The sequence below is a fragment of the Chroicocephalus ridibundus genome, chromosome 4 (assembly GCF_963924245.1).
Source record: "Chroicocephalus ridibundus chromosome 4, bChrRid1.1, whole genome shotgun sequence".
NCBI classification, from domain to species: domain Eukaryota; kingdom Metazoa; phylum Chordata; class Aves; order Charadriiformes; family Laridae; genus Chroicocephalus; species Chroicocephalus ridibundus.
This window is the reverse complement of record NC_086287.1, coordinates 43699126-43727047: the sequence shown is the minus strand read 5'-3', so window position 1 is coordinate 43727047 and position 27922 is coordinate 43699126. Positions and strand designations below refer to the sequence as shown.

Sequence of the window (27922 nt, the reverse complement as noted above, 5' to 3'; positions counted from 1 at the left end):
AGTAAATAAGTCATCATAACATTATTTAAAACAAAATAACAATACAAATACATTCTAAAAAGTCACCAGTTTGATGCTGAAAAGCAGCATGCTATATTTATAGGTCACACACCACACACACACGGTCATTTGTGGAGGTTGTTTGGTTTTTTTTTTTTTAAATACTTCAACACTGTGAAGCTAAACAGGCATACTTAATTTGCTCAGAAGCTGCACTGCTCGCCAAGAGTGACATTTGAAGCATTACTATAGCAGTAAACTTAGCAGTTGCAACAAGGCACATCCTGCTGATACACCACGCAACAAAGCAATCTCATTCTTACCACATTGCTGAAGAACATTGTACCAAGTAACTGTTGCTAAAGCCCTCACTAAACCTTAATACCCCAAGAGACTGCATGACAGACGCAACAAACATGATCTGAGAATTATCTGGGAAGTGATAGAGAGCAGAACGAACCCCTTTTTTCAGAATCAATAAGCAGTTGCTGACTGAAGACAATTTCCAAGTACTGAAAAGGCGCAAACTCTTAAAGGCAAGAGCTTTCCTAACTGCAGATGAGTCCAGGGGAGGAAGGCCATTAACACAGGATACAATTTTTGTGTAACTTCAGTTGTGAGAGAAGTGCACCAAAAACATAATAAAATTATTTCAATTTAAACAGACCAGGAAGACACCAACCTTGGTCCTTTCAGTTTCCCCCATGTTAGCTCCAGATTGTTGCTGCAACAAGCAACAAATCCCTTTGTAATGTCCAGATATAAAAAATGGCCTCATATTAAAAATACTTCACACCTTTTACAAGCTCTCAATGCAAGTTCAGCATATTTTACCCTTTCTTTATGCATTCAACAGCTTTGTATTGGAAAAAATTACTTCCCTCATCAACGGTGAGCTGGTAAACTTCACTCGTGAAAACCCAGCCAGCTTTCAACTCTTCCAACTACTCAGAAGCTTCTCCCACACTCAAATGCAAGGCTAAGCAACATACACGCATTTCTCTGAAAGGAAGAATTACCGGATGGAGTTCCTCAACGGTGCAAATAACCTAATTCTCAATAATTGATTAATCTCTTCAAAGACAAAGCAACAGCATGAAATAGCATTTGAGCAATGCTTTTCATCACAGAATTGTTCGCAGCTGTACAGCACAAGAACCACAGAAAAACATGCCTGAACATAACAATGAACATATTTTTGAATTCTTAACAAGATACAGTTTTGTTAAAAATGCTAAAGACTTCTTCAGTTTCACAGTTTGACCCCCTTTTCCTCCATCCTGTCAAATTCAATCTTTCCCTTCTCCCCAAAAAATTCCTCACGGTTTTCAAAGATTTGCCTCCACTAATTGAAACAGAAGTTTGAAGAATAAGTTAGTGAAAGTTATGTCTTGCACAACATCTCAAAAATGGGAAAAAGATACTCAACCAGATCAAGAAGTGAAGCATTAAAAGTTCAGATTTTATTGTTTGAATTTTCCACTACTTAGGTTTCAAGATTAGTGACCTGCAAGCTAATTAAAAAAAAAAAAAAAAAAAAAAAAACTATAAATTTAAACTGGCAACTCAATTTCATAAGCATCTTTAAAAAAAAATCTGAGTTATCAGATTCCCTCAAAAGCACACTACTTGACAACTAGCACAGAAGGTGAAATAAAAAGTATATTAAAAAAGAATCCAATTCTAAAATTTTAATACATGAAATAAAGTTGTAAAAGACTGAATATTTTCAAAGACGTAATTTTGAAAGACCATACAAGATACAGTTACTAAAAGCCACGTTATATAGTATCCAGTGTTTCCAACAGAGAGAGGGAAGTTAACTTTTATTCAACCACTGTGTGACACAGAATTCAGTACAACAATTAAAGCACCCTTATTAGTGCATGCAAAGCAGAAAAATGAAACTGCTCCATTTAGCTGTGCTGTATCATCCAACTGAAATAATTTTAATTTCCTCTTCTTAAAGTTAACATGTTTAATTCCTATTTAAGTAGCGTAAACTGTTAAACAAAAGAAAAACAAATAAAAGATTAACCATTTAAACAGATATCCTTCATCCCAATCATGGACAAGAAATTGAGTTGATAAGTAATTTTTAAAAACAGCACGATCTGTAGCTCTTGGATTCCTTAATGTACACCTTGCATTTAGTTAATTTTGCCTGTTTTAATTCTTGCCCATCATACTTTAACAATTGGCCCATCTGACTGATCTGCTAGATCCATGGTGCAACACACTGCCGTGTGAGGCCAACCAAATGAAGCTCAGGTTTCTCTGCCATGAAGAGAGTGTCCTTTAACAATCAGAATGAGGGAGGAAGGACAGTGGCTGGTCCACATACAACAACGCATCCCTGTGAGACCACTACGAATCCTGGTGTCTTGCACTGAGAAGGCAGCTGTTTCTCCTCCCCTCTAGCCAAACACAAAGGCTTTGTGTAGTACTTCCCCACAGCAGGGGAAAGAGACAACACAACACACAGCAATACACAGAAACTGTCAATCTCCTGTTGTAGAGTATCAATTCATTCCCACTAGATAAACAAGTCTTAGCTAACACAGAAAATACAGCAGTATATTAATATACCATATAGTGCAACTTCACACGCTAAGCAAATGTTTAACCTTCTGTACACATGCATCTACAACTGGTAGAAGCTGATCGTTTAGAAATCAGTTTCAATCAGGGAAAACTCTACTCATCTCTCTCTTTTGTCATAGTCAAAAATCTTTCCTGATTTAATCAGTCACATCAGAAAAACCTCTCTGGAATTTGCGATGCTAGAGGTAACAGAGCCTGCAGCACGCAGCAGCAGTACAGTGACTACACTACACATAACCAGCATCACGATATTCCAGTCACCCAATTTGCTCTTCTCATTCTAACCCCATCATTTCCAAAATAGGAAGTTTAAAAAGATACTGAACTTCAAGAGCATAATGGTACACTAGAAACATATCAGAGAAGAACAAAGTATTTATCAGAGATAATTGATTCCATTCTTCACATTTTTTAAACTATGATACCTTGATGCATTATTTTCAAAATAACTTTTGACCAATGAATACTACTGCAGTCAAACTTTCCTACATACAATTTTTTGACAAGCCAAACAAATGTTAATATGCATACTTATGGTTTAACAAGTAATGAAGTTTTAATACTTTGTTAAATGTAATGTGCACTGTAAAACAAAGGAATCATCATCAATAAAGTATTCTGTGCAATTTAACACAGAATAAAATAGTTAGATATCTTTTTACCATGAGTTCGCATCATTAAGACCCCCAAAAAAAATCCAAAATCAAACAAGAGCAGCAAAATAAACTCTAATCTTTTGATTTCACAGATAAAAACAGCTAAAATGAACCTACAAGCATAGCACATGTTCAACAGAGGCATAGCATTAACTATGCAGAATATATAAAAATTCTACTTGTTTTTTCTAGAACCACAACATGGAAACTAATCTCTCACTTTAAGTCTAACGCCATTTTAAAATAAATAGATTATGTTTTATTTTAGGGCTCTCAACCTTCCTGTCAACCTACTAATTCTGAACATTTCAACTGGTTCTGCCTGTACAGTCTAACTAAGAAAGTCATTACAGCCTATTTTATAACTCATTTTCTATAGTCCTTTCCAGCTTAACTATAAATACAGTAGAAGGTTCTCAAAAGGCTGTGCTATAGGCAGGGGTCTTTCCTTTGTGTCCATCTCCTGCCCCACCCCCAGGATTAGTATTATTAATACCTGCAAATCTATCCCTGTTCACACTACCAGTTGTTCCAACTACTCCGGCTCACACCAGAGGTTAGAAACCTTGTACCGATCTTTGTCCTCTCGTTGCTTTGCCTCTAGAGTGACAACAGAAGTACAAAGATGCAGTTGCAGCTCCGGAGATCGTTTGGAGACTTAGGAATGAGATATTTTCCTATTTCCTTTGTTTTCTTAAAAGCTAAAAGTATGTATAATAATGTTTTTTAAATTTCTTCCACATGCAGTGTATACGTTTACTACTATCACTGTAGCGAGTGCATCTGCGGCCTAGCCAGGCATATCTGTATTCATACATTGGTGTAACTGCTGTTAATGGCTCCGGCACTTAAAGCGCTAGACGAGACAGCCCGATTCCCCATCCAGCCTTGCCCACATACGCAACCGCTACACACACGCCGCGGTTATCAACTGGAAATATAGATGCAGCTATTTTAAAACAGGGACGTTTCGCCGTCAGAACACGTAAAAATCTGTACTGTTTGCCTTCCTGCAGCAAGTGGGAGGGACACAAAAAAAAAAAAAAAATAAATCTGGTGCCTATAAATTTGAATTCTCCGTAGAGGCCGGGCGGGCGATGACTGCTGCTGGAGCCCGACAGACCTGCTGACCTTAACTCCACAGACAGGATCGCCCCGTCCCGCCCGCGCACCCCCCGCCGCAATGAGCCCCCCTCGGGGCGCGCCGCGGCCGCCCCGAAGCTCCCGCGCCCGGCAAACTCCCTCTCCCGCGAGCAGAGGAACCGCGACGCGGCTCCCACGCACCAACCGCTGGGGCCGGGCCGGCGGCGGGGGCTCGCCCACCGGAGCCCGAGGGCCGCGCCCCGCTGAGGCGGCCGGAGCGGCCCCCCGGGGGCACCTCTGCCCGGCGGGCGCGCAGGGGTAATGGCGAGGGCCGCCGCGCAGCGCCGCGTCTCCTCACCTGGAACGGGGCCGAGGCGGCGGCGGCGAGTCCCTGCGGAGCCCGGCGCCCCCGGCCGCCGCGGGGGATGGCCTGCGCGGCGCCTGGCGGGGGTCGGCTAGAGCGGCTCCCCCCGGCCCAGCCTCCGGCCCAGCCTCCGCCCCATGGCGTGCGGTGCGGTCTCTATGGCGACTGCAGTGCCGGGACGGCGCCGGCCCGCCCGCGGGGAGGGATAACGGCTGCGCGCAGCGCGGAAAGGCGCTCAGAGGGTTACGGAGGGGCCAGCGGCCCTCCCCGATGGCCTTAACGCCGTCACGGCCGGGGCCGCCACCACCGCGGCCGCCGCCATCCCTGCGGCAGTCCCGGCCGGCGCCCGGCCGCGATCGCCCCGCGCCGCTTCCCCCCCTCTCGCCCTTCCTCAGACGCGGCGCCACCGAGACGGCCGTCCTTCGGGGCACCGCCCGCCTCCCGAGCACAGCGGTGATTGGGCAGCCGCGGAGATTCCTGGCGGGCGATTGGTCGTCAGCCCGATCAATCAGGATACCGGAGGCGGGCGCAGCTGGCAGCGGCGCTGTGTGCGGGGTTGGTTGAGACCCGGCGAGCTCCGCTACCGGCCGCGGCCGCCCCCGCGCAGCCTCGGGGCCGAGGTGCCCGCTGGGCGCTGTAGTCCCCCGCCGTGGCGAGCCGTTTCCCGCCGGGGCTCCGAGGGGGCGGCGGGCAGCGGCCCGTGGCGGGGATCGAGGCTGTCCCGCGGCGCCCGCCGCCGCAGGGCCGCTCCCCGCTGCAGCGCCCGCTCTGGCCCAGCGGGAGAGCTGCCTCCTCGCTGCGGCACTGGCCTCCGCCTCAGCAGCCCGGGCTGGGCCATCCTCGGGGCTCATCGGCGACGCTGCCCGTACCCCCGGGGGAGGGTGAGGGGGTGGGCCCAGGAGCGAGCGGGCTGAGGAAAGAGAGGCTGGGGCGGGAGAGGAGGGCGAGCGTGCGGGGGAGGCCGGCCCCTCGCGTCGCCTGAGGGACCGCTGTCCCCGGCGGCGGCAACCGCTGCCCTAAAGACACAGCAGGGCTGTCACCCGCGGGCTCCGCGCTGTGGCACTAGGAAAGGGTCGATGTGTTCCAGGCATAGGCCAGTACGGCCTTCGAAGAGAAGGGTTCAGCTCTCACTGGTGACTCCCTGCTGCAGGCGGGACTCTCCAGCCTGGTGAGGCGATGGAGCAGGAGCTCGGGTGGGTGCTGGCATGCCATCACGCAACAGCTGACGGGATGCCTCTGTGGGACACGGTGTCAGCCGAGAGGCTGGATCCATACGGTGTGAACCCAGCGGCTGGATCCACCTGGCAGCTGGGACAGACCCATTCTGTGGGAAGGAGGAAGGACAGATTTGCTGTGCTCGCAGCAGCTCGTATGAAGTGAGTAGACACACTGCTGTCTTCCCCTCATGTGAAGTTTCTTTAAAAAAGAGAAAGCTTGTATTTTCCTACTGCCAGGCAGGTAAGATGGTGATAGTGTGAATACTTTAAGCCCTTTCTTCATTCATCAGAAGGAGATCATAGTCAAAGAGTAAGGTTAGAAAACAGTATGTCCTACTGCTGCTCTATGAGTAGAGAGATCTTAGTGCTTGTACTTTACAAATGAGTTGTGGGAGCTGTGAACCTAACCTAACAGTGAGCCCAAACGGTTGTGACTTGCTCAATGTCAGCTTCAGTCATGTGCTGCTTCATTCTGAAAGTGAACTACCTCAAGCAGTGGTCCACCAGGGCTAGTGGTGTGGATACAGCACTGGTGATAAGCATATATTCCTCTATATAGAGAGAATGTGTGTGTGTATAGTATGTCCTAACTAACAATTGAAGCAGTTAATAAGAAAGATGATATTATGAAGAAATGTTCATTTCATGAATGAACCTTGACTGAACTAGTTGGGGTTTATTTTTTCTCTTTTTTTTTTTAATAGTACATCTTTTCCTCAGTTCAAAAATGGAGTTATGAGTTTTGCTTACCTTTGATAGACATTTACAGTTTCCCTGATGGAAAATATTCTATTGAAGCTACATGTTCTTCCAAACCTGTCTTAAAGGCATTGCAAAGGTGACGATTATTCTAGGATAGGCCTGCTCCATATACCTACTCTTCTTATGCACTAAACAATTTTTTCACATTCCCTCTAAAGTAGACGGTACTTTTTCCCAAATTGCAACTGAGGGTAGATGAATGCCCTAACCACCTCTTATTTAAGTAATGCCAACAAAACTTGCTATGTGCTAGGTGTAATGGGGAGCTCATGAATATGAATCCATCTGTGAAGAATACTTTATTGTTCCCCAAATAATTGACGCATTGCCTGAGGTGTACAATTCTTCAGGAAAATTTTCTGATTCAATTAAAGAGAATGGAAAGGCCTTAACAAACTTGTTTATCTGGTTTGTCTGTTTACCTGTTTAACATTGTTAGTGCAAGGGACATGGTTTCTCTCATCACATTGTAACTTCACAAGTTAAATTCATTATCTAATATAACTGCATTTTCATGCACAGTATCATGGAAATAGCATCATGAATACATGTCTTCTTAGCATACTGTAAGTCAGCATGCACGCTGCAAGCTTTAAAAGACCAAATACTCTTTCTCTTCATCATCTGTTAGTTCTGGTGATCTGTTAGATTTCAAATTACCATGGACTCTTCATAAGTAGACAAAACCTGAATGGTTCAAATAGAAGTCAAGCAGCAAAAAAAATAAACTAAAACTGAGTCTTCTCAAAAGGAAAATATGTTTCCGCTGAAGTGCAGGACGTCTTTACAGAAAAGATCTCATCTTTTTTAATTCGCTGCTCCAGAAATATACCAAGAGGTTCTTCAAGGCTTTCTGTTCTACTATTTTTGGTTCAAAAAGATGATGGTAAATATAACAGATGCCAGCATTTCCTCTATCGGTGCAAACTTGCAGAATATCTTCACCACAAAAAAAAAAAAAAAGCCCAAGACATTAAAATCTCCGTGTAACCTATGGAATCAAGCCATCTAGCTTTTTTGCAGTAGTACAGGTAGTTAAGCTTAGATGAATGCACAGTGTTGATTGGGCCTGGAGAAAGTTACCCTGGGCCAACAACTGTCCTAAGCCCTTTATTCAGGTTTTACGTTGCTAGTTCTAACTGGCTATCTGGATGTACAAAAATTGTATTTTGTTGCTGTATCTGGCTTTGTGTGGTAGTTATCTGGTGTTCCATAACATGCCATTAAGAACAGTTTCAGATGCAGAGGGAGTAAAAGGGATATTAAGTGTAAAAAGTGCCTCTAAATAGTATCTACTCTCGCTACTGTTAGAGACAGACTAGAGAGCCAGGTAGATAACTGGTCTGACCCTGAAGGATATTTCACATGTCCTGATGTAAGAACTTTTTATTTTGTATAGGAGTTTATCATGCAGCCTTTGAATCGATATATCAAACATATGAGTGAAGAGACACTTCTGAGTCTGCATGGAATGATAAGAGCATCCTAGGTCCTCCTATAAAACTAGAAAGCTCTTGCAAGCATATTGAAGTACAGCACAGCTAAACATTTAACTCTGATATGGCTGTGAATTAATCTAGTAATTTTAGTTTACTTGTACTTATATAGAAAGAAAAGGGTAAAGAAGAGGAGCTTCTAACTCCAATCTGTTGCAGATCTCTGAGCCTATTCCTACTATGAATATTCTCTGGAAGGTGAATTCTCGTACATGCATTTTACCTGTCTGTGCATATAAACAGTAAACCTAAATATTTCTTCTTAAAAGTATTACATCACTTTCATTATTCCTGAGAAACACTTACACTGAAATTAAGTTAACATTTCTATCATAAATTTTATCAAAAACATTACTTTTATAAATAAATGATTAAAATCACAGGAAGGAGAAAATCATTATTCACATCAACCAAGGTTCAGATCTTGCCAAGAGCTGAATTTCACCTTGGGATGGAGAAGAACAAGTACTGAAAACAGTTGTCTGCTGGTTTAACTTTTCTGAAGTCAGAAACTTTACGCTTTTACTTCCAAAATAGAGGGAAAATGAAGTTACTTAGCAAAGTTAGTCAATAGCTGTAAACCACCGCAAATGGACAACTCTGCATTTGTTCTGAAGATTCTTAAATATCTCAGTTGGTGAACTTCCAGGATTGTCTATAAATGGAACACAACTTTCCAGTGTTTCAGGTTCTGCTTTCTTAGGCTTCATGGAAAATCATGGAAAAATAAGTTTGCTTTCCTGGAAATCTTCTTCCTTGTGGGATAAGGGGGATGTGAGAATTTTCATCAGTGTTTTTTGTCTGAAAGGAATGATCTAATGTTTCTTCAAGGAATCTTTAAAAATTAAAAACCACACCTGTACACAAACATGCATATATTTGCCAATGGAGAAGGGTGACATGATTAACAATGCGTAAGACCTTCTGAACTCTGCTGCTATTTTCTTGAAATAAATGTGTATGGGAGTAGATGATTCATCCTGCAAAGTACAGACTGCTTGGTTTCAAATACTTTTATTGGAACTTCTTTGCCTAGACATCAGTGTCGGGGTTATTTATTTATTTCTGTATGAGTCAGAAGTTCTGAATAATGTTTCTGCTTAGTTGACCACAGAAGTAAGACACAAAGCTCCAAAAATTTGTTTTGGAGTGTCAGAAATCAATTGATTGTCAGAAAAGAAAAGAGAGAAAAAGGAAGAAAAAAATAAAATATCTCTTCCTCTGTGTGACTACCTTAAAATTACTTGAACACAATTTTCACCTCTCACCATCAGTCTTCTCTACACTAAGAAAACCGAGTTCCTTCAGTCTTTTTTCATAGATCATGATTTCTAGATACAGAGTGTCAATAAGCATAAAGTAACCACTGAAGGGACAGAGGGATCTTGGATCTCTTTCAGAAGAGCGCTAAGAGCACTGTGTCTAGGTGCTGGCTTTTGTCTGTTTGACAGCTTCAGAAACTTTTGAGTCTCTCTCTTTTTTTTTTTCTTTTTTTTTGGTAACTGTCTCTTTTCTTTCTAAAAGAATCTCAGATTCCCTACAAGATGTTCTGAGTAATATTGTTTAGTTCAAATTGTGTCTAGAGAGTGAAAAACAGCATCAACATCAGGTTTATAATAAGGTGAGAACAGGGAGACTTCCTGATTAGTATAGGAGGTCTATAGGAGGTCTCTTCAAGGAAATTTTACATAATTATGTAAAGGGAATTTTGTTGGGAGCCCTCATAATATGGTTACAATTCCATTCTGCAAAAAGCTTCCTGATGACTGGCTTGTGGTCATAGAATCATAGAATCATTTAGGTTGGAAAAGACCTTTAAGATCATCAAGTCCAACCATAACCTAGCACTGCCAAGTCCACCACTAAACCATGTCCCTGAGCACCACATCTACCCATCCCCAGGGATGGTGACTCAACCACTTCCCTGGGCAGCCTGTTGCAATGTTTAATAACCCTTGCAGTGAAGAATTTTTTCCTAATATCCATTCTAAACCTCCCCTGGCACAACTTGAGGCTGTTTCCTCTTGTCCTATTCGTTGTTACTTGGGAGAAGAGACCGATACCCATGTCACGACAGTCCATAGTGAATAAGGAATGAACGTGAAAAGCGAGACTGCTGCATCGTCTAGTTATGAATAAGGTCGTAAAAATGGATTCTAGTCTTCAGAAAAAAAGTTACAGCCAAGATGGAAGTTTTATGTTACTAACCAATTTAAAATAACGGGTTCACTTTCCAGCTTTACCGTAAACTGCTGGTCTGATTTTAAGGTGAATACAGTATTTCTGTGCCTTACTTTTCCATTTGTAATGACTCACCATGAGTCAGGAGTAGATGAGTCAGAGGTTATGGACAGCACAGCTCCTATGGATTGAAATCAGAGCCAGCTTCATAGGTACCTGCACGGTGTTTCCCAGAATATAGAGAAGCCCTGAAGACTAGCAGCAGTACATGTGCAGTGCAGTTCATGCAAGTCTCCTATAATTTCCTTTTTGCGTGAGACTGGTTCCATCATCCATATTGTTATAACCTTTAAACATCTGGAAAATGAGAATTATAATACATATTTTTCTGATTCATATAGTCTGTGATGTTTTTCAGGCAATGAAATGAGCTACAGTTACGGTATTTGTACTTTGCATGCAACATAGTACAGCAGGTCTTCTGGTACAACTGTAGTACAGTTTATAGCTCTAGTTGTAAAAACATATAATTGACTTAGTATGCAATAAGCTTTGTGGCATTCTAATGTACGAACTGGGTTCTTTTAAATTACTGTCTATCCCCATTACCTCTTGCCTTGGAGTTTTGGCATTCCCTCTGCCATCTCTGCAATTCCATAAGAATTTCAGGTGTTGTGATTTAACTTAGGTATCTTCATCTAACTAAAACAATTGTAGTCATCAAGATACCATTATACTTCCTTCCTAGAAGTTCAAAACTGTAATTGAGAGATTAATATTCTGTAAAGACCCAATTGCTTCTATTTGCCTAATAACTTATGCCTCTCAGTATCTACTGTGTGGTTCACAACTTTACCAAAGCCAAAAAAAGCAGATGGTCTGAATTCCCTTTTTCATGCCCTCTCCCCGTTAACACATATCAGAGAGAATCTCTTTCAGAATATGGACTCTCCCTCTGAAGCACTGACACATTGAAGAACAGTTGTGCTTCCAGGTTTAGCCTATTACACCAAAATCTCTTCTCTTTAGTTATCATTTACATTAAACACAAGACGAAATGGAAAGCCATCCAAATTACATATAAAAAAAACGTTAATTTTTGGAAACTAGATGTAAAATTCAATTTTGCAGCATGCATCATCCCAGTAGCTATTTAACTAGGCTAATTCATAACACATCTGTGCTTGCTTGCAGACTTATATATGAATGGTACTAAACAGATAAGTAATTGGGCAAACATTTATTAAATTTACCTCCCTCAGATCCAAAGCCACAGCACAGCAATCTCCACTGTTAGCTGGAAAGTGTGTGTTTTCTTTCTATACCACTGGGTGATAGATAGCAGACCCGCATGTACAACAACTCCTGCTGGGTTACAAAATGCTACTCTATCATTACCATCTTGGTGCCCAGGCTTCCCAGCAGGTCTGTAAGAAAGTGCAGCACGGTTACTTATAGATGGTCATAAAGCAAAACTAATTTTTGAATAATTCAACTTTTACTATTAACTTTGCAGCTGAAACCATTTCCCAATATGAAACAGAACAAAAAATACAGGTAGCATTGACTTTTAATTGCATTAAGACTGGTTTTAAGTTATTTCTTACAATGATGCCTTCCTGAGCTGCCACTAGCTGTATGAGTGACCTCTAATCTCTTGAACACAAAGAAAAGAAAGCTTACTTTGCATTGTAGAAAAAAACCCTCCACATACAGCAGCACTGCCATCTTCTGCTTGCTTTCTTTCATGCATGGAAGTAGGTTTATACTGCAAAGCAACAGGAAAGGTACATTTTTCTACTAATAGGTATCTGAGGCAATAACATTTTCTAATACTCAGGGATAACATATGTCTGGAGTTCCACAGATTGGGAAGCGGGGGGGGGATTTATACGTGAACTTCTTCTGGGCATAGAAAAGGACTTCAGACATTTGTCCAGGATTTCTAATATATCACATCCCAGCCAGCGCAATATCTCAAAAACCACAGGAGGCAAATGTGTATACTGATGTACTTGTGCTGTCCACAAGCAATATATTATACTTGTTGAATATGCTCCGTAGAGTTGATCCGTACAAAAATGTACACATTTGAACAGATCTAACATATTCCTTGTGGTCTGCACAAGTACACCAAGTCCAAAGCATGAATGATCCATGTGCATAGGATTAATTCAATGCAGTTGGGGTATATTCGATCATATGCAAGCATTTGTGTGGTCCGTATGCAGTAGGTCCAACAGGTCCCAGATGTATCACAGATGCTCTTGATCTGAAGTTTCCTGGACGTGCTGTACATCTGCACACAGGCAAGATAGAACGCTGGAAGCCCTGCTTCAGATATTTTCTTTAAAAAGGTGAAGGTATGGTAAATTATATTTTTCTGAACTGAAGTTGCCCACAAAAGGCATGTTGAGCCTGTATGGCTCCAGGGACCCCACACATGTCAAGGAAGCTGCTCTGTGTAAGTTTGCCATACAGTCCTAGATGATGCATTATTGGATGGAGCATTCGGTATAAACATTAGTTACGAGTTTGGTTGTATCAGAAAAAGTGCAAAGGGAAAGAATTTCACTGTATGCATGACTTCATCCTGTTGGGACACGTCCTTGGGATTTTTCACCCCATGGAGGCACAGAGGGACACTGGCAATTCTGAGCCTCCCTCTTCCACGCAGTAATGCATGAAATGACTTCGGCAAGTGAACAAGTCTGAATTGTTTTTTCTGCTTAGAATAGTGTAGTTAGATATTCAGTCTCTGCTTTACTCCAGACTTCGACAGACTGAGTTGCACTGATGATAACTAATCTTTCACCTTTCTCTGATAATAAGTGTAATAATACTGACGCATGTAGAGGAGTGTCTGTCTTTATGAAGGCACGAGACCATAAACGAGATGAACAGGCATATTATGAGAATACGAAGTTAGAATTACTGTAGTATCATGGTATCAGTTTATTGCTTATTATTAGCTGGGAGCAGACAGTTTATGCTTCTGAGAATATTCATATGCATTACAATTTCTGGTGCAGGGTCCCTTGCAGTCAGTCGTTGTGCTCACTGAACTGCTGATGTATTATGGGCCCTAGAGACCAAACCCGGTCCTGGTTACTGATTCAGTTCTGGTACTAACATCACCACTAATTTGATCAAGCATCACTGCAGACTCAGCTTGTTCCCACTGCTGTTGCCAGTTCAGCCCAGCCATGTCCATCCCACAGATTGCTACATGCTGGGCTCAGAAGTGCCAGAGGACAAGATGCTTTTGCTTCTGGCTTCCGATAAAGCTTTTAAGAGTCTAGGACAGAGGTTTCTACTAGATTGTTCTTGAATGTGGAAAGCTTCCCAAACCAGAATCTACTGTGAGTCATACAGGATGATCCAATTGCTCTTGGTTACTTGAATTCCTTCCTTGGATGCAGTCACAGTCAATATACAGAGGGCAGAAAATTCCATCCAAAGAGACAAAATATGGAACAATAGGTAAGGCACATATTAGTGAAATGATGCGATTGCCTATGATAGATTTTCCCTTCCCACAGATGCACCAAGTTTGATTATTCTCATTCTTCTCTCTCTTATATTTATTGCTAAAAACAAATTAACAAATTAAGAATTAATGAAGACATTAGCAGGTACTGAAGAACAGTCTCTGTTGCTTACTAGCCCAAACCTCAAGGGGATAAAAAGGCAAAAGAAGTTAGTATAAATCCATTTTGTCAGTGAGATCTCACTTCACACTCAGTTAATTGGCCTGTTTTGCAGGATTTAACCTGGTGGCATAAGAACCTTGAAATAAATCTCTTAGCTACGATTAGAGACGAAAGAGAGATTAGCACGGGCAGGAGAGTTGAAGTCTTTTTCTCCATCTCCATAGGTAACTCAGTGTAAAAACAGAAGAACTACACAGACATCAGGAAATCAGTTCCTCACTCTTCCTCAGGATGCCTGATCCAGGTATTTTCTCCCCTGTACTCAGCAAGTTACCAGTTTCAAGATCCTGTTCAGTCCTCTGAAGCAGGTTAGTGGTTTCTTTTACATGAAATCACAGATAGGAATGTGTGTTTAGCTAAAATGGCAGATTTTAGTGAAATTGTTTAAGATAAGATGTGGTTTGTTTATGACAAAATTGCAAGCCAAATTTCTTTGGACAATTTGCATCTGATAAGTCAACATTATAAATGAGTAAATAGCTGTGCTATGTCTTCTCTGTAGTTAGGGGAGTTTGATAGGAAAGGAACAGGTGCGTGGAATCTTGGAAGCAAAAAGCTACAGTATGCTGATGGAAGCTGTGTTTGAAGTGAGTTAGACAAGGAAAGCTTGAGAACAGTTATCAGTAATATGGGAGAGATTTGGCTTCTTCTGTCAAAAGAAATATTTCTCCCTTCATAGAATAAAATCCATCTTTCTGTCCCCTAGCTAGGGAAAAAAGGGTCTGTGTGTATATGCTTCATAACTCTGGAGTGGTTCACGTGCAATGGTGAGGTGTGTTTCTAGGAACTTTGATAGAGATGTTAGTTCCACTGAACTACTAGGAGCGTGTGTGGTTTTACAGTAGCTCACTGCCAAATTAACTTGGAGAAGAACAGGTAGATATAGCAGAGAAAGATAATGACACTTTTAGCTCATAACTGCACTTCAGTTCTTTCAGCTGGAAGAACTTTCTTCATGGTGCTCAAAAAATGCTACTACGCGGCAGTATGTGTGTTGCAATACAGCTTATGCTAATAAATGTATTCAATACTTCATTGAACAGTTAGGGAAAGAATAATGTTATGGTGTATTTACAAAATTGATTATGATGGGAAGAGAGTCTTCTCATTATCTAAATTCAATAAACTGTTCACATAGGAAAAAATAATCTCAAGAGAAGTATCCATGCAGAAGCTGGGAACACAGGAATAGAGTAGGTAAGTTGTTCTTCTTGATGCGCTCAAAGTTTCAGGAGAAGCACAGTTGTCCCAAAGATCCTTTGTGCAATCCCAGGTATATAAGTGACAGCCAGGGTCAGTCAACGAGTGGTCACCGCACTACAACAACCAGTCATTCCACCCCTTTCCTCTGGCAGTATGGTTCATATGAAATAGCAGATCTTATACTGCTGGAGAACTGTGGCGTGGGTACCTCTCTTAGATGAATGTGAATATTCCAGGAAATCTGGTCTTATTACAATACTAAAATTGGAACAATGAAGCAGGAAATACCTTATGAGAATTACTGGAGGCAAGGACTTCCTAGGAGAGTTGCTCTTGCACATAAGTTTTTCATTTTTTTAACTTTAGGCATCTGAAAACGGGGGAAGGAGCTGTATCAGAATAGCTACATGAGATAACGCTGCTTATGGAATTCAGCTTCAAGTTTCTTTATGGCTAGAATATGACAGAAAGTCTCAAATTTACATCTTTGAAAATCAACAAGTGCCTCTTGAGTAGATGAATTTTAAGTAAAGGTAGAATTGTTTACAAATTTTGTTCAAATGTTAAAGCAAAAGATGTTTGACAAGTAGGATGTTCTCCGTGACACCATAACCATATGTGTGCCTAACAATTTAGAGGCATTTTGCAAATGCGTACATGTATGAATGATATATGTATGATGTCATATATGAACAGTGAGCGATGCATTCATATACACTGGCCATTGAATGCAAACTGCGTATTAGCAGCCAGGAAATTTCACGACAGATTCTCTCTATTGTGAGCTCTGAGACCTGAGTATCAGGGGCAGATAAACCTATTTGCACCAGCCATCTACAGCTATTTAAGTTCAAGTCATGAACTGCTTAACTGGTGAAGCAATCAAAGATACTGTCTCCAGGCTTAGCAGACAGGCTGTCATCTGTATTCGTACAGAGGCTTAATTCTGTGCCAGCGGAGCATGATCCTTTTAAATGAGGTCTGAAGGATACCGTAGAAGAATGATGTGAAGAAAGAGTTGTCATTTTATAAATGATTATTCTCTGGACTTGTTTGTACAGAGATGTCTATCAATAATCAGTATTTCATCATGATAATCAATATGATTATCACAATACAATCACAATCAATACTCAACCATAACTGATAATCATTCTTAACTACCATTAAAATTAGGACCTTAAAGTCAGAGAGCTGCTGGCCTCAAGAAAAAATACTGTGCATTTTGCAGGCTACTCCATGTATTGTACAAAAGATATTACGAGATTAACAGTTTTGAGGGGAATTAGTTTCCTCTGTAAAGGCAGGAGAAAATAAGTGTAACATGAATGAATTGGATCTCACAGGCATTGAAGTGTTTTAATATTCAAATGCATGAAGACATCTAAATGTGTCCTGATATGAATGGAACAACTTGTTTCTTGCCTGTACACATAGAATTGATTCCTTCCAACATATACAGATGAAGACACTGGGATACCATTACCTTTTTAAACTGTACTCTACAACAATCTGCTTACCCAATGTAAAACTTCATTGCCGCTGCGGATCCTTTAGTGTAGCCCTGCTTCTGTACAGCTTGTCTGCAGGTAGCTTTCATGCTGGTTTAGCTGATGCCAGTTTTATTCAGATTAAGTTAAGTAGTGGAGTCCACTAGCTTAAAAAATATTAAACAAGAATAATGCTGCTTATACATCTCTATTTCCCCAAATTTACAGGATTATAAATGCCATTGTATTAGTGGAATTAGAAGACTGTATAATCATATAAACACATATTTGTATAGTATAAAATCACTCTAATGAAAATTACTGAATTAGTACAAGACCATGCTGAGAGCAGGCCTTCAGGGGAGCAAAGAAAGAACTCCTCCGTATATCTTGCACGTGTTGAGAAAAGGCAATCGCAAAGCATTGGAAGCACTGAAGAAGGGTAAAAGTTCATGGTTTGATCTTGAGGTGCTGCAGCATAGTTCTACATCCACATCACATACACCAAAAACACATTGTCTCCAGTTCTAACAGGTTTTAGATCTTGGATGTTATTAGCTGCTTTCTGCCTGTGATTGTGATGTAACTGGAGAAGTGCAAAGCAGAAATTGTTAGTAGTATTGAAGAGAAGCAAGGTTAAAAGTGCTGGGAAATATACTATCTTTTCTTAGATCCACTAATAGCTGGGGGAAAGACGACAGACCTTGAAACACAGAAGTCCTCCTTCAGCTGTGAAACTCTGAAATATCAGATTTGAAACTCGGGGTGGAAGGAGTCTCTCTGAGTATATTTTATGTCCATCATTGTGATCTTTGGAGAGAAAAACGAAAGAGTCTGTAGATCACATGGGAAAGTTAATAACGTAAGAGTAGGTGCATCAAAAATAAACTAACAAAATATACAAGATATAAACTACAAAAAACATGAGTAGTTTCTTGTTGGTTCTCAAATGGTTCCCCTTCAAAAATTATTGTGTTTCCCTTGGGCTGCAGTGTCTTCTTCAGATGGGAGAATGGAAGCAGTTCCAACGGGCAGTGAAGAAGTCAAGGTTATTGCAGAAAGTGCAACCAGGAATGAAGTTTAGGATTCTGACTGGAATATGGGGAATTCAGAAAGGAAACCAGTCTACAGGTGGTAGGAGGGGTGGAACAAGGTGTGATTACCATAGTTCTCAGGACAAAGGGAAAGAACAAGGAACTTCAGCTGCAGAAGCAGAGGTTAAGACATCAACAGTGATTCCCTAAGGATCAGGCCTCATTTAATACATCACGCTATTCCAAAAGCTGTTTTTGAATAAGAACTTTCAGAAAGAAAGGAAGGGCAATCGGTAGAAAAAGAAATAGAGCATCTTAAACTGCTGATATTTTTCTTAAGGTGTTGGAGCGTGTCCAGAGAAGGGCTACAAAGCTGGTGAGGGGCCTGGAGGACAAACCTTATGAAGAACGACTGAGGGAGCTGGGGTTGTTTAGCCTGGAAAAGAACAGGCTGAGGGGAGACCTTATCACCCTCTACAACTACCTGAAAGGAGGTTGTAGAGAGATGGGGGCTGACCTCTTCTCCCTGGTGACAAGTGATAGGATGAGAGGAAACGGGTTCAAGTTATGTCAGGGGAGGTTTAGATTAGATATTAGGAGACATTTTTTCACTGAAAGGGTTATTAAACATTGGAATAGGCTGCCCAGGGAGGTGGTGGATTCACCATCTCTGGAGGTGTTTAAAAAAAGGGTAGATGGGGCACTGAGGGACATGGTTTAGAAGTGGCTCTTGTCAGGGTAGGCTAAAGGTTGGACTCGATGATCTTAAAGGTCCCTTCCAACCTCAATAATTCTATGATTCTAAGATGTTCTGCTTTTTTTTTTGTAGGGTGATAAGTTACTTCATATAAAAATGGTAGTGCTTTTATGCCAGATCAAGTGGAAAAATGTGGTGGAGGATGGTTTGTTCACCAGTCATAGCACTTAAAAGTTAATAAAATTTTGATAATATTTTCTGGAAAACCAACACAGTCATTGATAGTTTAACTATTTGTTGAACATTTTGTGTCTGTGGATAACCACAGCCGTTCCCCCTGCAGTTGTTGCCAAACTGATCACATCTTAGTAGTATAAGTGTAGGAATAAAACTGCTTTTTGCTAGCAAAATCATGTTTTACTGCACATAATTGATGAAATGACTAAAAATACCCGTAGGATACTGTATTTCTGGTACTATTTTCATGTTTGTTTTTTTTCCATATGGAAAAAAGGCTTATGTGATTATGCTGTATATATCTGCTTGTTCATCCTCCTTGTTCAACTTTTGAACACAAATCTGACCCCGATACAGTAAGAATTATAAATTCCTAGAATCATCAAGAAAATACAGGCAACAAATAGAAGGGAAAGGCACCGTGAATCTTCTGGAGGGAACGACAGCAGATGCAGCTCACTTCCAGACATCAGAAAATCTGCATAGAAAATTGCTCTTGACAAAATCCATGGGAATCCAGAATTCACTGGTTCTACTGATGGCTTATTTTTGATTGCTCTAGTTGGTCCTTAGAATTTTGGGGGTTTTTAAGTGACTGACATTGTACAAAATTTAAGCAATAAATTTCAGTGGGGCACTCCCTTGGCAGGAGTCAAGCATGCGAAGCTGTACAGGAAGTTTTCTGTAGTCTCTATAAATACCCAGTCAGACAGTAATCTCTCTCTCTCTTCTTCAGATGTCTTCTGCATGCCTTGGATACATGCTCCTAATCAGCTTACGAGCTTTCCTCGACCTACGCTTCTTTACCTAACACTGAACTAACTATGGCTGTCCTCAAAGTAAAATTCACCAAAACTAAAAGGGACAAATTGGCTCAGATCTTATGGATCCTCAACTGGGTTTCTGTTGTGAGTGGGATCATTCTCTTCAGCCTTGGCCTCTTTCTAAAAATAGAGATCAAGAAGCGCAATGAAGTGATGGCAAAAGGGGACATTAACTCTGTCCCCAACATGCTGATCTCTGTAGGGGTCATAGCATGTATCATCAACTTTGTAGGTGGCAAAATCTGCTATGACTGCTCAGATGCCAACAAATTCTCTCGGTGGAAGCTAGTTATGCTTCCATACATCGTATGTACCTTCTGTTTTACCTTCTGCATCCTGGTGGGTGCTCTCATGTGCTATACCATGAGGAATGAGCTGGAAGAGTCTCTGTATCTGGGATTGAGGGATGCTATGAAGTTCTATAAGGACACGGACATACCTGGACGATGTTTCTTGAAGAAAACAGTGGATATGTTACAAATTGGATTCCGATGCTGTGGAAATAATGGCTTTAGAGACTGGTTTGAAATTCAGTGGGTGTCTCCTCGTTATCTGAATATGGCTTCCAAGGAAGTTCTGGAGTAAGTATTTACTAGTCATAAAAAAAAATTCCAGGAAAAAGCCTCACTCAAGAAGAATTTGTACTGAACAGAAATTAAGTCACAGTCATGTCAAGAGATCTTGAGATACATTGACATTAAAGAGAATATGGCAAAACTGCTTGTTCTCTGTCATGAGCCAAAAATTCTGGCAGTGTTTTTCCTCCTTATTAAAACAGCATCTTGTGGCTAGAAGGCTTCTCTCAAAGCTCATTCTAAATAATTCTTGTAAAGGGTCTAACTCAACAAGAGGTAACATTTCTTTGGTCATAGGCATGTTCACAAATACTCTCGTAGTAATCTTTAGTAAATAGCACTGGGAATAACACTTTGTCTAAACCATACACTCCCTCTAAAAACAAAAAGTACTGAAGTACTCAAGCCAAAAAGCATCCTTCTGTTTAATTATTCTGGGCTTCCAGAATACACCTCATAAGGCCAAGTAGATACTAATTTCTGCTGGACCTTTGTCTCCATCAAAAAACTGTAGAATGACCATGTTACTCACAAAATATGTGAGCTACATGTACAATCGAAGTTGCCTTTTGGTAACATTTTCAGGATGCAAAGCAAAGACATACTTTTCCTTTTTTAACATGTGAATTAGCTACCTCAAAATTTCAGTTCTATTGAGCTGATGATGGAAAGAAAAGAGGATTTAACTATCAATACATCGCACATTCAATCCTAAAAACTGAAAGATCTTTCTCCTTCAAGATATTAGACTTCACAAATCCAGGTTCAAATCTATATGTTCACATGTGAGAAACTGCCAACACCATGTATACTGCCTAAAAAAAGAGGAGAAAACCAATTGAATATTTTTGTTTGTTTGTTGGTGCTTCACGTGATGTAGCAATTGTGAAGTTATATGCTCAAAAAGAAGAGTCTGATAATTCTTACAGACAATAGAAAAGGTAACAATAAAAAAAAATTAAAAGTAGACAATCCAATATGTAATAATTCTTCTAAAGCTGAAAAAAAGTCTTCACTGATGAGAGCCAAGTAGCTATATATGCACCTGGGAAATACAAACACAAAAAGCTTGACTGGCACTTGTCAAGCCTTTTGTTTGTTGAACTCAAAAATCAGTGACAATAAAGCCAGGTGAAGGGAGACCAAAGGTCTTATTTTCACAGAATTTGCAACTTTGAAACTGCCATTATAACAAAGTGTATATACAAAGCTGCAAATATAACAGAGAACAGGACTTAGGAGAATACGGACAAGAGGGTGCCAACGTGCGTAAGGGCAGTTGGCTGTGAAAATAAAGCAAGCTTTAGAACAAGCGTTCTTGGGAGAGAAGTTGGAAAGTAACAGTGGCACAAAGCAGACTGACCCAAGAGGTCTTTTAAATCCTGGTTCTACACTGAAAAGTGACATGACAAGAAAGATGGTCCACAGGAACTTCTTTAGTATCTTATTGTAAGGACAAAATTAAAATATACTGCTTTTTATTTATGTGAGACGTGCACAAACAGTAATGTTTTACCCAGGGTCTTAGCTAAACTCCATTTTCTTCCGCAGGGTCACCTGCGCTTTGCCATTATTTTGAAAATACACCGTCAGTTAATTTTTGCCGTATGTAGGCAGAAGATGCCAGTGAAATGTGTGTGAAGGGAGTAGTTACACTGCATAATTTCTTTTACTGTATATAAATTGGAGAATTCCATCTTGATTGCTAGAATCCAAGTTGCTGCTGTATAACCAAATTATACTGATTTCCAAAAATGTGGTAGTGAAACGTTTGATATGAAATTGTTGGAAGAAAGTTCCAGCTAGTAATGTTCAGAAAGGATGACGGAGGAACCAAATACCTATCTTGGTTTCATCTTTTACTGTATGTCAATTAGTACTTGGTAGATTAAGAGGCAAAGCAGTTGAGAACTGACATACTGTTAACTCACGTGTAACCTTCGTAAAACCGAACTTCTCAACTTCCTTCATAATCCTCTTGCCCCTCCTCTCTTCTGTATCTCCATTGCCAGCACCACAATGTGACAAGAAATGCAGAGAATCAATGGGAATGGTCGGAGAATGAGGCAGGTTACAGCAGTACAATCCTATTATTGCTTTGGTTGGGCAAAAATCGTCTTTTTATAGTCTCAAAAGCAACTTTTGCTTTACAATAACCACAACAACTTCAAATTGCAAAAAGAAATGGCAGTGAATGTCTCACTCCCTCAGCTCTGTTACTGGGGCCTTCCCTTCTAACAGCACCAAGATACATCGTTCTTTAATTTGCCACTAGTAGAGGAAACAGGGGGACAGAACCTAACTCTGGAAACTGCTATTGTGGGCAGTAGAAAGAAAATTCCTCTTTATAACATGTGGCAGGAAGAAAAAAAATTAACTAAACTGATGCTTGGGAACAAAAGAAAAGCTTAAGACCTAGTTTAAGAAACCATATTTTAACCATTTTAGATGCTGTACTATATTTGGGTCATGTCACTGAAATATACTCACACTAGAGCCTTCCATTTTGTACCTTTCTGGCTCCCTTCCTTGTTTCCTTCCCAGCGAATGGTTTTGCCTATGCCCGTTACGCTGCTCGCACACTTAAGTCTGGTTTCACTGGTTTCTGTGGCTTCTTTTGCATTGGTTTCATTCTGTTGCCATTACCTGGAACATGATGGCCACAAAGTGAAGAGCTAGACTTTAAAACAGAGAGGAATTCAGGCCTAACCCAATCCTAGGTGGGAAATGGCAGACGAGCTTCCTGACTTACTTGGAAAGATCTTTGAGGAAGGTATTTTTGACTGACTACTAAATAAAACAAAACAGACCGCCACTATCCCCCCAAAAAAATAAGGGGGGAAAAAAATAAAGGAAGGAGGTTGTATTTAGCAGGCCCACAGCAATAAAATGAGGGCAATTATTCTGCCATCCCAGCACAGCCACAAATACTGAGCTTCCTAGCAGCTTGTTTCTTTTGAAGGATACCTTGAGTCCCCAAAAGCCTGAAGAACACTGGACTGCAGAGTTTCTGCTTCTTCTTTTCACCTGCTGAGCTTCTTATGATGACTTCACTTTAATTTAGATCATCTGTAATGGAACAGGAAAATATGATTTGTAAACGTTAATAAATGAGGATAAGTTTTGGAAAATATTATAAATTTTACTATTAGAAAATGGTGAAAGCTGGATATCTAAGAGAAAGTTGTCTTTCCTGTATTCTGGCTCCCTAACAAAGGCTGAAGGGCATGAACTTCATTGAAACAGGCCATGGTTCTCACCTGCGGAGCTGCCTCAGGAAATAAGCATGAAAATAGATACATGCTTTAGAGGCTACTTCCCCAAAGTGTGAGAGCATCTTTTAATGTCTTATATACTCTCCAGTTTCTGGAAAATCTATTTCTCTGAAGAGCCGGCTTGGAAACAGAAGCCCTTACAAGGACACGCTAGCTGGAGAGCAGATAAGAGAAGGAAAATGGATGTCAAGGACTCATTTAACTGTTCCAGAAACTCTCAATTAATCTGAGACCGTGTTCTCTTTCCATCCTATGATTTTTTTTTTCTCCCTCCTATTTCTTTATCTTCCTTCTTTTCCCACTTGTTTTTCTCCTGATCTTATAGGGAAGGGAAAGGAATAATTTTTATCAATAACTACAACCAGTTTCAAAAGTTAGAAAAAGTATAGATAAAAGAATGATAGAATCATGTAGGCTGTAAGGGACCTTTGAGATCATTGAGTCCAACCATTCCCCTAGCACTGCCAAAACCACCACTAAACCATGTCCCTGAGCACCATGTCTACCCATCTTTTAAGTACCTCCACGGATGGTGACTCAACCACTTCCCTGGGCAGCTTGTTCCAACATTTGATAACCCTTTTGGTGAAGAAATTTTTCCTAAGATCCAGTCTAAACCTCCCCTGGTGGAACTTGAGGCTGTTTCCTCTTGTCCTATCACCTGTTACTTGGGAGAAGAGACTGACCCCCACCTCACTACAGCCTCCTTTCAGGTAGTTGTAGGGAGCGATAAGGTCTCCCCTCAGCCTCCTTTTCTCCAGGCTAAACAACCCCAGCTCCCTCAGCCACTCCTCATAAGACTTATTCCCTAGACCTTTCTAGAAGTAGAAGCTCCCTTCTGAATTAGTCTCAAAACATGTGCTGAATCACCATTGCACGTGGGTCTAGTGATGAAATGTCAGTAGACAATTTCCAGTGGTTCCTGGGCATGCAAAGTTGTTCTTGTATTAGGTTCTCTCTTAATGAATGCTTGTGTTGAAAAATCAATACAAAAGGAGAGAAACAGGATTTCCGGGGTCATAACTTCCATTAGAGTTCCACCAAGATAAATAAGTTCAGTAATTGTCTGTAGCATTTTCAGTGCAGATACCTGAAAAGGCAACATCTCCGTGAACACTGAATCCACGTCTTGCACACACAGTACCAAGAACCACGTGAGATACTGTGCTGATACCACACTTAAGAAATACAGCAAATAAAAAATTTAGTTTTCCTGCAGTAAGCAACTTTTCCAGTTGGAAATATATTCCCATTTTCCTTTTGTTCCTTTGGAGAGGCCTACATGGCAGCAGACTTGCATTATGCCCTTTTATAAAAATCACAGACACTACACTGCTGCCACCAGATTCATAATGCCCAAACTTTCTGTCCTGTTTGCAGCCGTCTAAAGAGCAACGTTGACGGGAAGTTCTTGGTGGATGGAGTACCCTTCAGCTGCTGCAACCCAAGCTCCCCACGGCCCTGCATCCAGTACCAGCTGACAAACAACAGCGCTCACTACAACTACGATTTTCTGACAGAGGAGCTCAATATCTGGGTGAAGGGGTGCAGAGAGGCCCTGCTGGATCACTACACGGCTATTATGAGATCCATTGGCATTACGGCATTGCTTATTTGGTTGTTTGAGGTACGTCTCATAAAAGTGGTCTGTGTCAGATTAATGAGAGACTTCCTGCTCTCTAGGATGGGAAACAGCTATGGTATAACATTCAAAAAGTGCCTCAGTATCTAATATAAAGTCTATACTTGAGCCTCTATCGTAGGCTGTCCTTAATTTTAATGCAATTACGTGTAGGACACATATGGCTTACATATGAATGATTAAAATCCTTGGAGGAAATACCAATTTAATCAAGGTCAGTGGAAAAAAATCCACATAAATTAACAGACTACAATTTAAATATTTTTTTTCACAGTAACTGATGGTTCCATTAATTCATCACCGATTCTACATCACTCAGTTGTAGTCCCTGAGGCTGCAGCGTTCCCAAGTAATACTAGGTATTCATGTGCTAATAACACGCAAGTGTGAACACTACCTGAAGAATGAAGAGAGACTCAATCAATCTCTCCCTGGTATTTTTCTTTCTAAAAAATAATGTAATTATTTGGGATAGTGGTCAGATATATTCCTGGGATAAAGAATTTGTCTGCTTTACCCGATATTAATTAGTAGGCCTGTAAATACACAAGTCAGAAAGCTGACTTAGGGGTAGGACTGAGGCTGTAATTTGAACTCTCTGTTTAACTATTAACTGTTTCTTACAGCTCTCCGTACTTATTGGTGTCCGGTACCTACAAACAGCAATGAAGAATGTCCTTCTGTTAGGAGATTTGGAGCGTGAATCAGATGGTTGGTTACTAGAAAACAGCTTTGTGGAAACTGCCAAATACAACATCAATATCATTAAGAACCTTGGCAAAGCCAATCAGATCTCCACTGTCTCAGGCATGAATGACCCCAACATTGATGTTCAAAGCACAAACTGTGGCAAAACCAATGTTACAACAAAATCGATCCCAGCGGCTAGCTAGGTAAGTCTTCAAAGAAGTGACATCACAAGTGGAGGTTTGACATATTACAGTCACCAGATTTTTCACTGGTGGGGGGAAAAAAAAAAAAAAAGATAGTAAAACTCACAAGACAATTGAACAAACCACGGACTGGTGACAGCTCCAAAAATGCTGGTATTCCATTGGCTGGGCATATTTTTACACATTCTTGTGAAATTTCTGATTTTCAACACTGCACAAAACAAACTTTTGGAATTTTCCCCACTTTCTCTCCCTTGCTTACGTATTTCTGTCATGGTCTGAATACATCAGAATAATCATTGTGCATGAGCAAATGTTCCAGACAGGGTGGGTCTACATCTGCTGACATTCAGATTGGTCTACTACATACCAACAGAGTTTGTCATTACATCTATAGAAATCCCAGCAGCAGGGAAATCCCCAAAGGAAATCCCACTGGATAAAAAGATTCTTTAAGAAAAAAAAAAAAAGACAAAATCTTTGAAATGAAAACTGTTAGTCCAAGTTAGGATAGAGGAAATTTTAGCTCAATTATACATACATTCCAGCTCTTCTAACGGAACCTACTAGCTAGGTGAAATTGAGTTGAAGACAATGAAAGTTAGCATAATGTATTTCACTTTTTTTTCCCCCCCAAAATAGTCTGAAGTATCTCTTAATTTCCTCCCACCCCCATAATTCAGAGAAAGACAGCTGCCCAAACTCCCTGAAAGCCAATCGGCACTGCTGGAAGGAGTTCTCTGCTCAAGAAAACTAATTGATAGCTCATGCCAGGATATTTGAAATTCCAAGTAGCCCGTGAAAGCACAAGTTTAAAAACAAGCAGATACTTCCCACAAAACAAATATTGATGATCCTAGGTGCTTAAAAGCTCCTAATTTCAAAAGTACTTACCTAGATCCAGGGGATGGAAGATAAGGGATTATTTGGAAGCAATAAAGGCAAAGATAGACTGACAGATCTCCCATCGTGTTACTGGTACAGCGCTCAGGAACTTTGGTAACGCATGGAGTAAAAGCCTTCTACACCGAAGACACTTGTAGTTACAGGCTGCCCTAATAGCATTAATAGTAAGCAGGAAAAACATACCGATACAGAATAGAAGACAAAAGGCCAAATATTTTACTTGTTGAAGTTGTGAGTACTACGTTGTTTGAATATAACTTTGGACAGCTTGTGCATTCTTCGTGTATAATCAAGTAAGAGAAGTTATATCACTGGAATATTCAAAGCAGAACTATTCCTGCTTTTGAAGTTGCATGAAGGTAACAGTACAAATTCAAAATTCCTTTACTTGTCTAAATAATGTTGTTTTCTATAACACTAGAATACGCAAGAATTATTCTGTAAGAATATATTGTAAATAAAGTGTGTGATGTAAAAGTCTACACTGTAATTCAAGCTGGCTATATACATTATCATAATTTCAAATGCAATTGCTTCACTGCTTAAAATTTTAGGCCTATACTTAAGTATGTTAAAAATAGAAATGGACAGATGGGGTCTGTCTACAATAGTAGCTTGTAGCAGATGTTTTGCAAAAGGCATGTAAGAGGCAAGACCATTAAAAAATAGTTCTTTCCCTGACAAAGCCTCCTAACTTTCAGGAAACTGCAGTTTGGGACTTGGTATGACAAAGAGCGTATTTGTATCACTGTGTTTTAATAAATCTCAGTAGACTTCTTTTTTTTTTTTCCCTATGAATTTGCAGGTTTTTTAAAACCCATTCATATTTTTGATATCCAAAACAGTTATGACAATGAGCTTCAGATTTTAATTTGTCACAATTCAATTCCACATTGTTTGAAAAACTGCTTCTCTTTGCTTATTGACTCCCTGACAGCTTAATTGGGTATCCCCTAATTCTTTCTGTAAAATGTAGCAGATGATCATTCCTTATTTATTCCCTCCATGTCATTCCCGATTTTACAATCCTCCGTTATAATCTCTCTTGGTCCTGTCTTTCCAAGTCGAAG

The 27922-nt window shown here is 40.5% G+C and overlaps 2 protein-coding genes across 9 annotated transcripts in view; one reads left to right on the top strand and one right to left on the bottom strand.

The window, feature by feature from the left end:
* Positions 1–5108, bottom strand: part of TTBK2 (tau tubulin kinase 2) — a 106208-nt gene extending 101100 nt beyond the window's left edge. For 2 of the 4 annotated variants that reach the window (XM_063331956.1, XM_063331958.1), the window contains exon 1: positions 4702–5108. The gene's annotated coding sequence lies outside the window, so the exon portion shown is untranslated. The remainder of the gene's footprint in view (positions 1–4701) is intronic. The other 2 variants (XM_063331957.1, XM_063331959.1) reach the window with 1 other exon arrangement.
* Positions 5109–5241: 133 nt separating this feature from the next.
* On the top strand, positions 5242–27575 carry LOC134515208 (photoreceptor outer segment membrane glycoprotein 2). Of its 5 annotated transcripts, XM_063333916.1 has the most exons (6): positions 5242–5262; positions 5858–6083; positions 14241–14384; positions 19474–20142; positions 24792–25038; positions 25680–27575. In XM_063333916.1, the coding sequence occupies exons 4-6, from the start codon at positions 19562–19564 to the stop codon at positions 25944–25946; spliced, it is 1095 nt and encodes a 364-aa protein (XP_063189986.1). In that variant the 5' UTR covers positions 5242–5262; positions 5858–6083; positions 14241–14384; positions 19474–19561; the 3' UTR covers positions 25947–27575. The 5 variants fall into 5 exon arrangements, with proteins under 5 accessions (XP_063189986.1, XP_063189985.1, XP_063189989.1 ...); XM_063333915.1 differs by lacking the exon at positions 5242–5262 and having other exon boundaries at positions 5282–6083; XM_063333919.1 differs by lacking the exons at positions 5242–5262; positions 14241–14384 and having other exon boundaries at positions 5282–5875.
* The last annotated feature ends 347 nt before the right edge of the window (positions 27576–27922 follow it).

Bases quoted from the DNA above. Each gene is read 5' to 3' on its own strand.
- LOC134515208 (XM_063333916.1), top strand. From the start codon at position 19,562: ATGGCTGTCCTCAAAGTAAAATTCACCAAAACTAAAAGGGACAAATTG. The intron at 20,143-24,791 runs GTAAGTATTTAC...TCCTGTTTGCAG, and splicing joins GCTTCCAAGGAAGTTCTGGA to CCGTCTAAAGAGCAACGTTG. The intron at 25,039-25,679 runs GTACGTCTCATA...TGTTTCTTACAG, and splicing joins TGCTTATTTGGTTGTTTGAG to CTCTCCGTACTTATTGGTGT.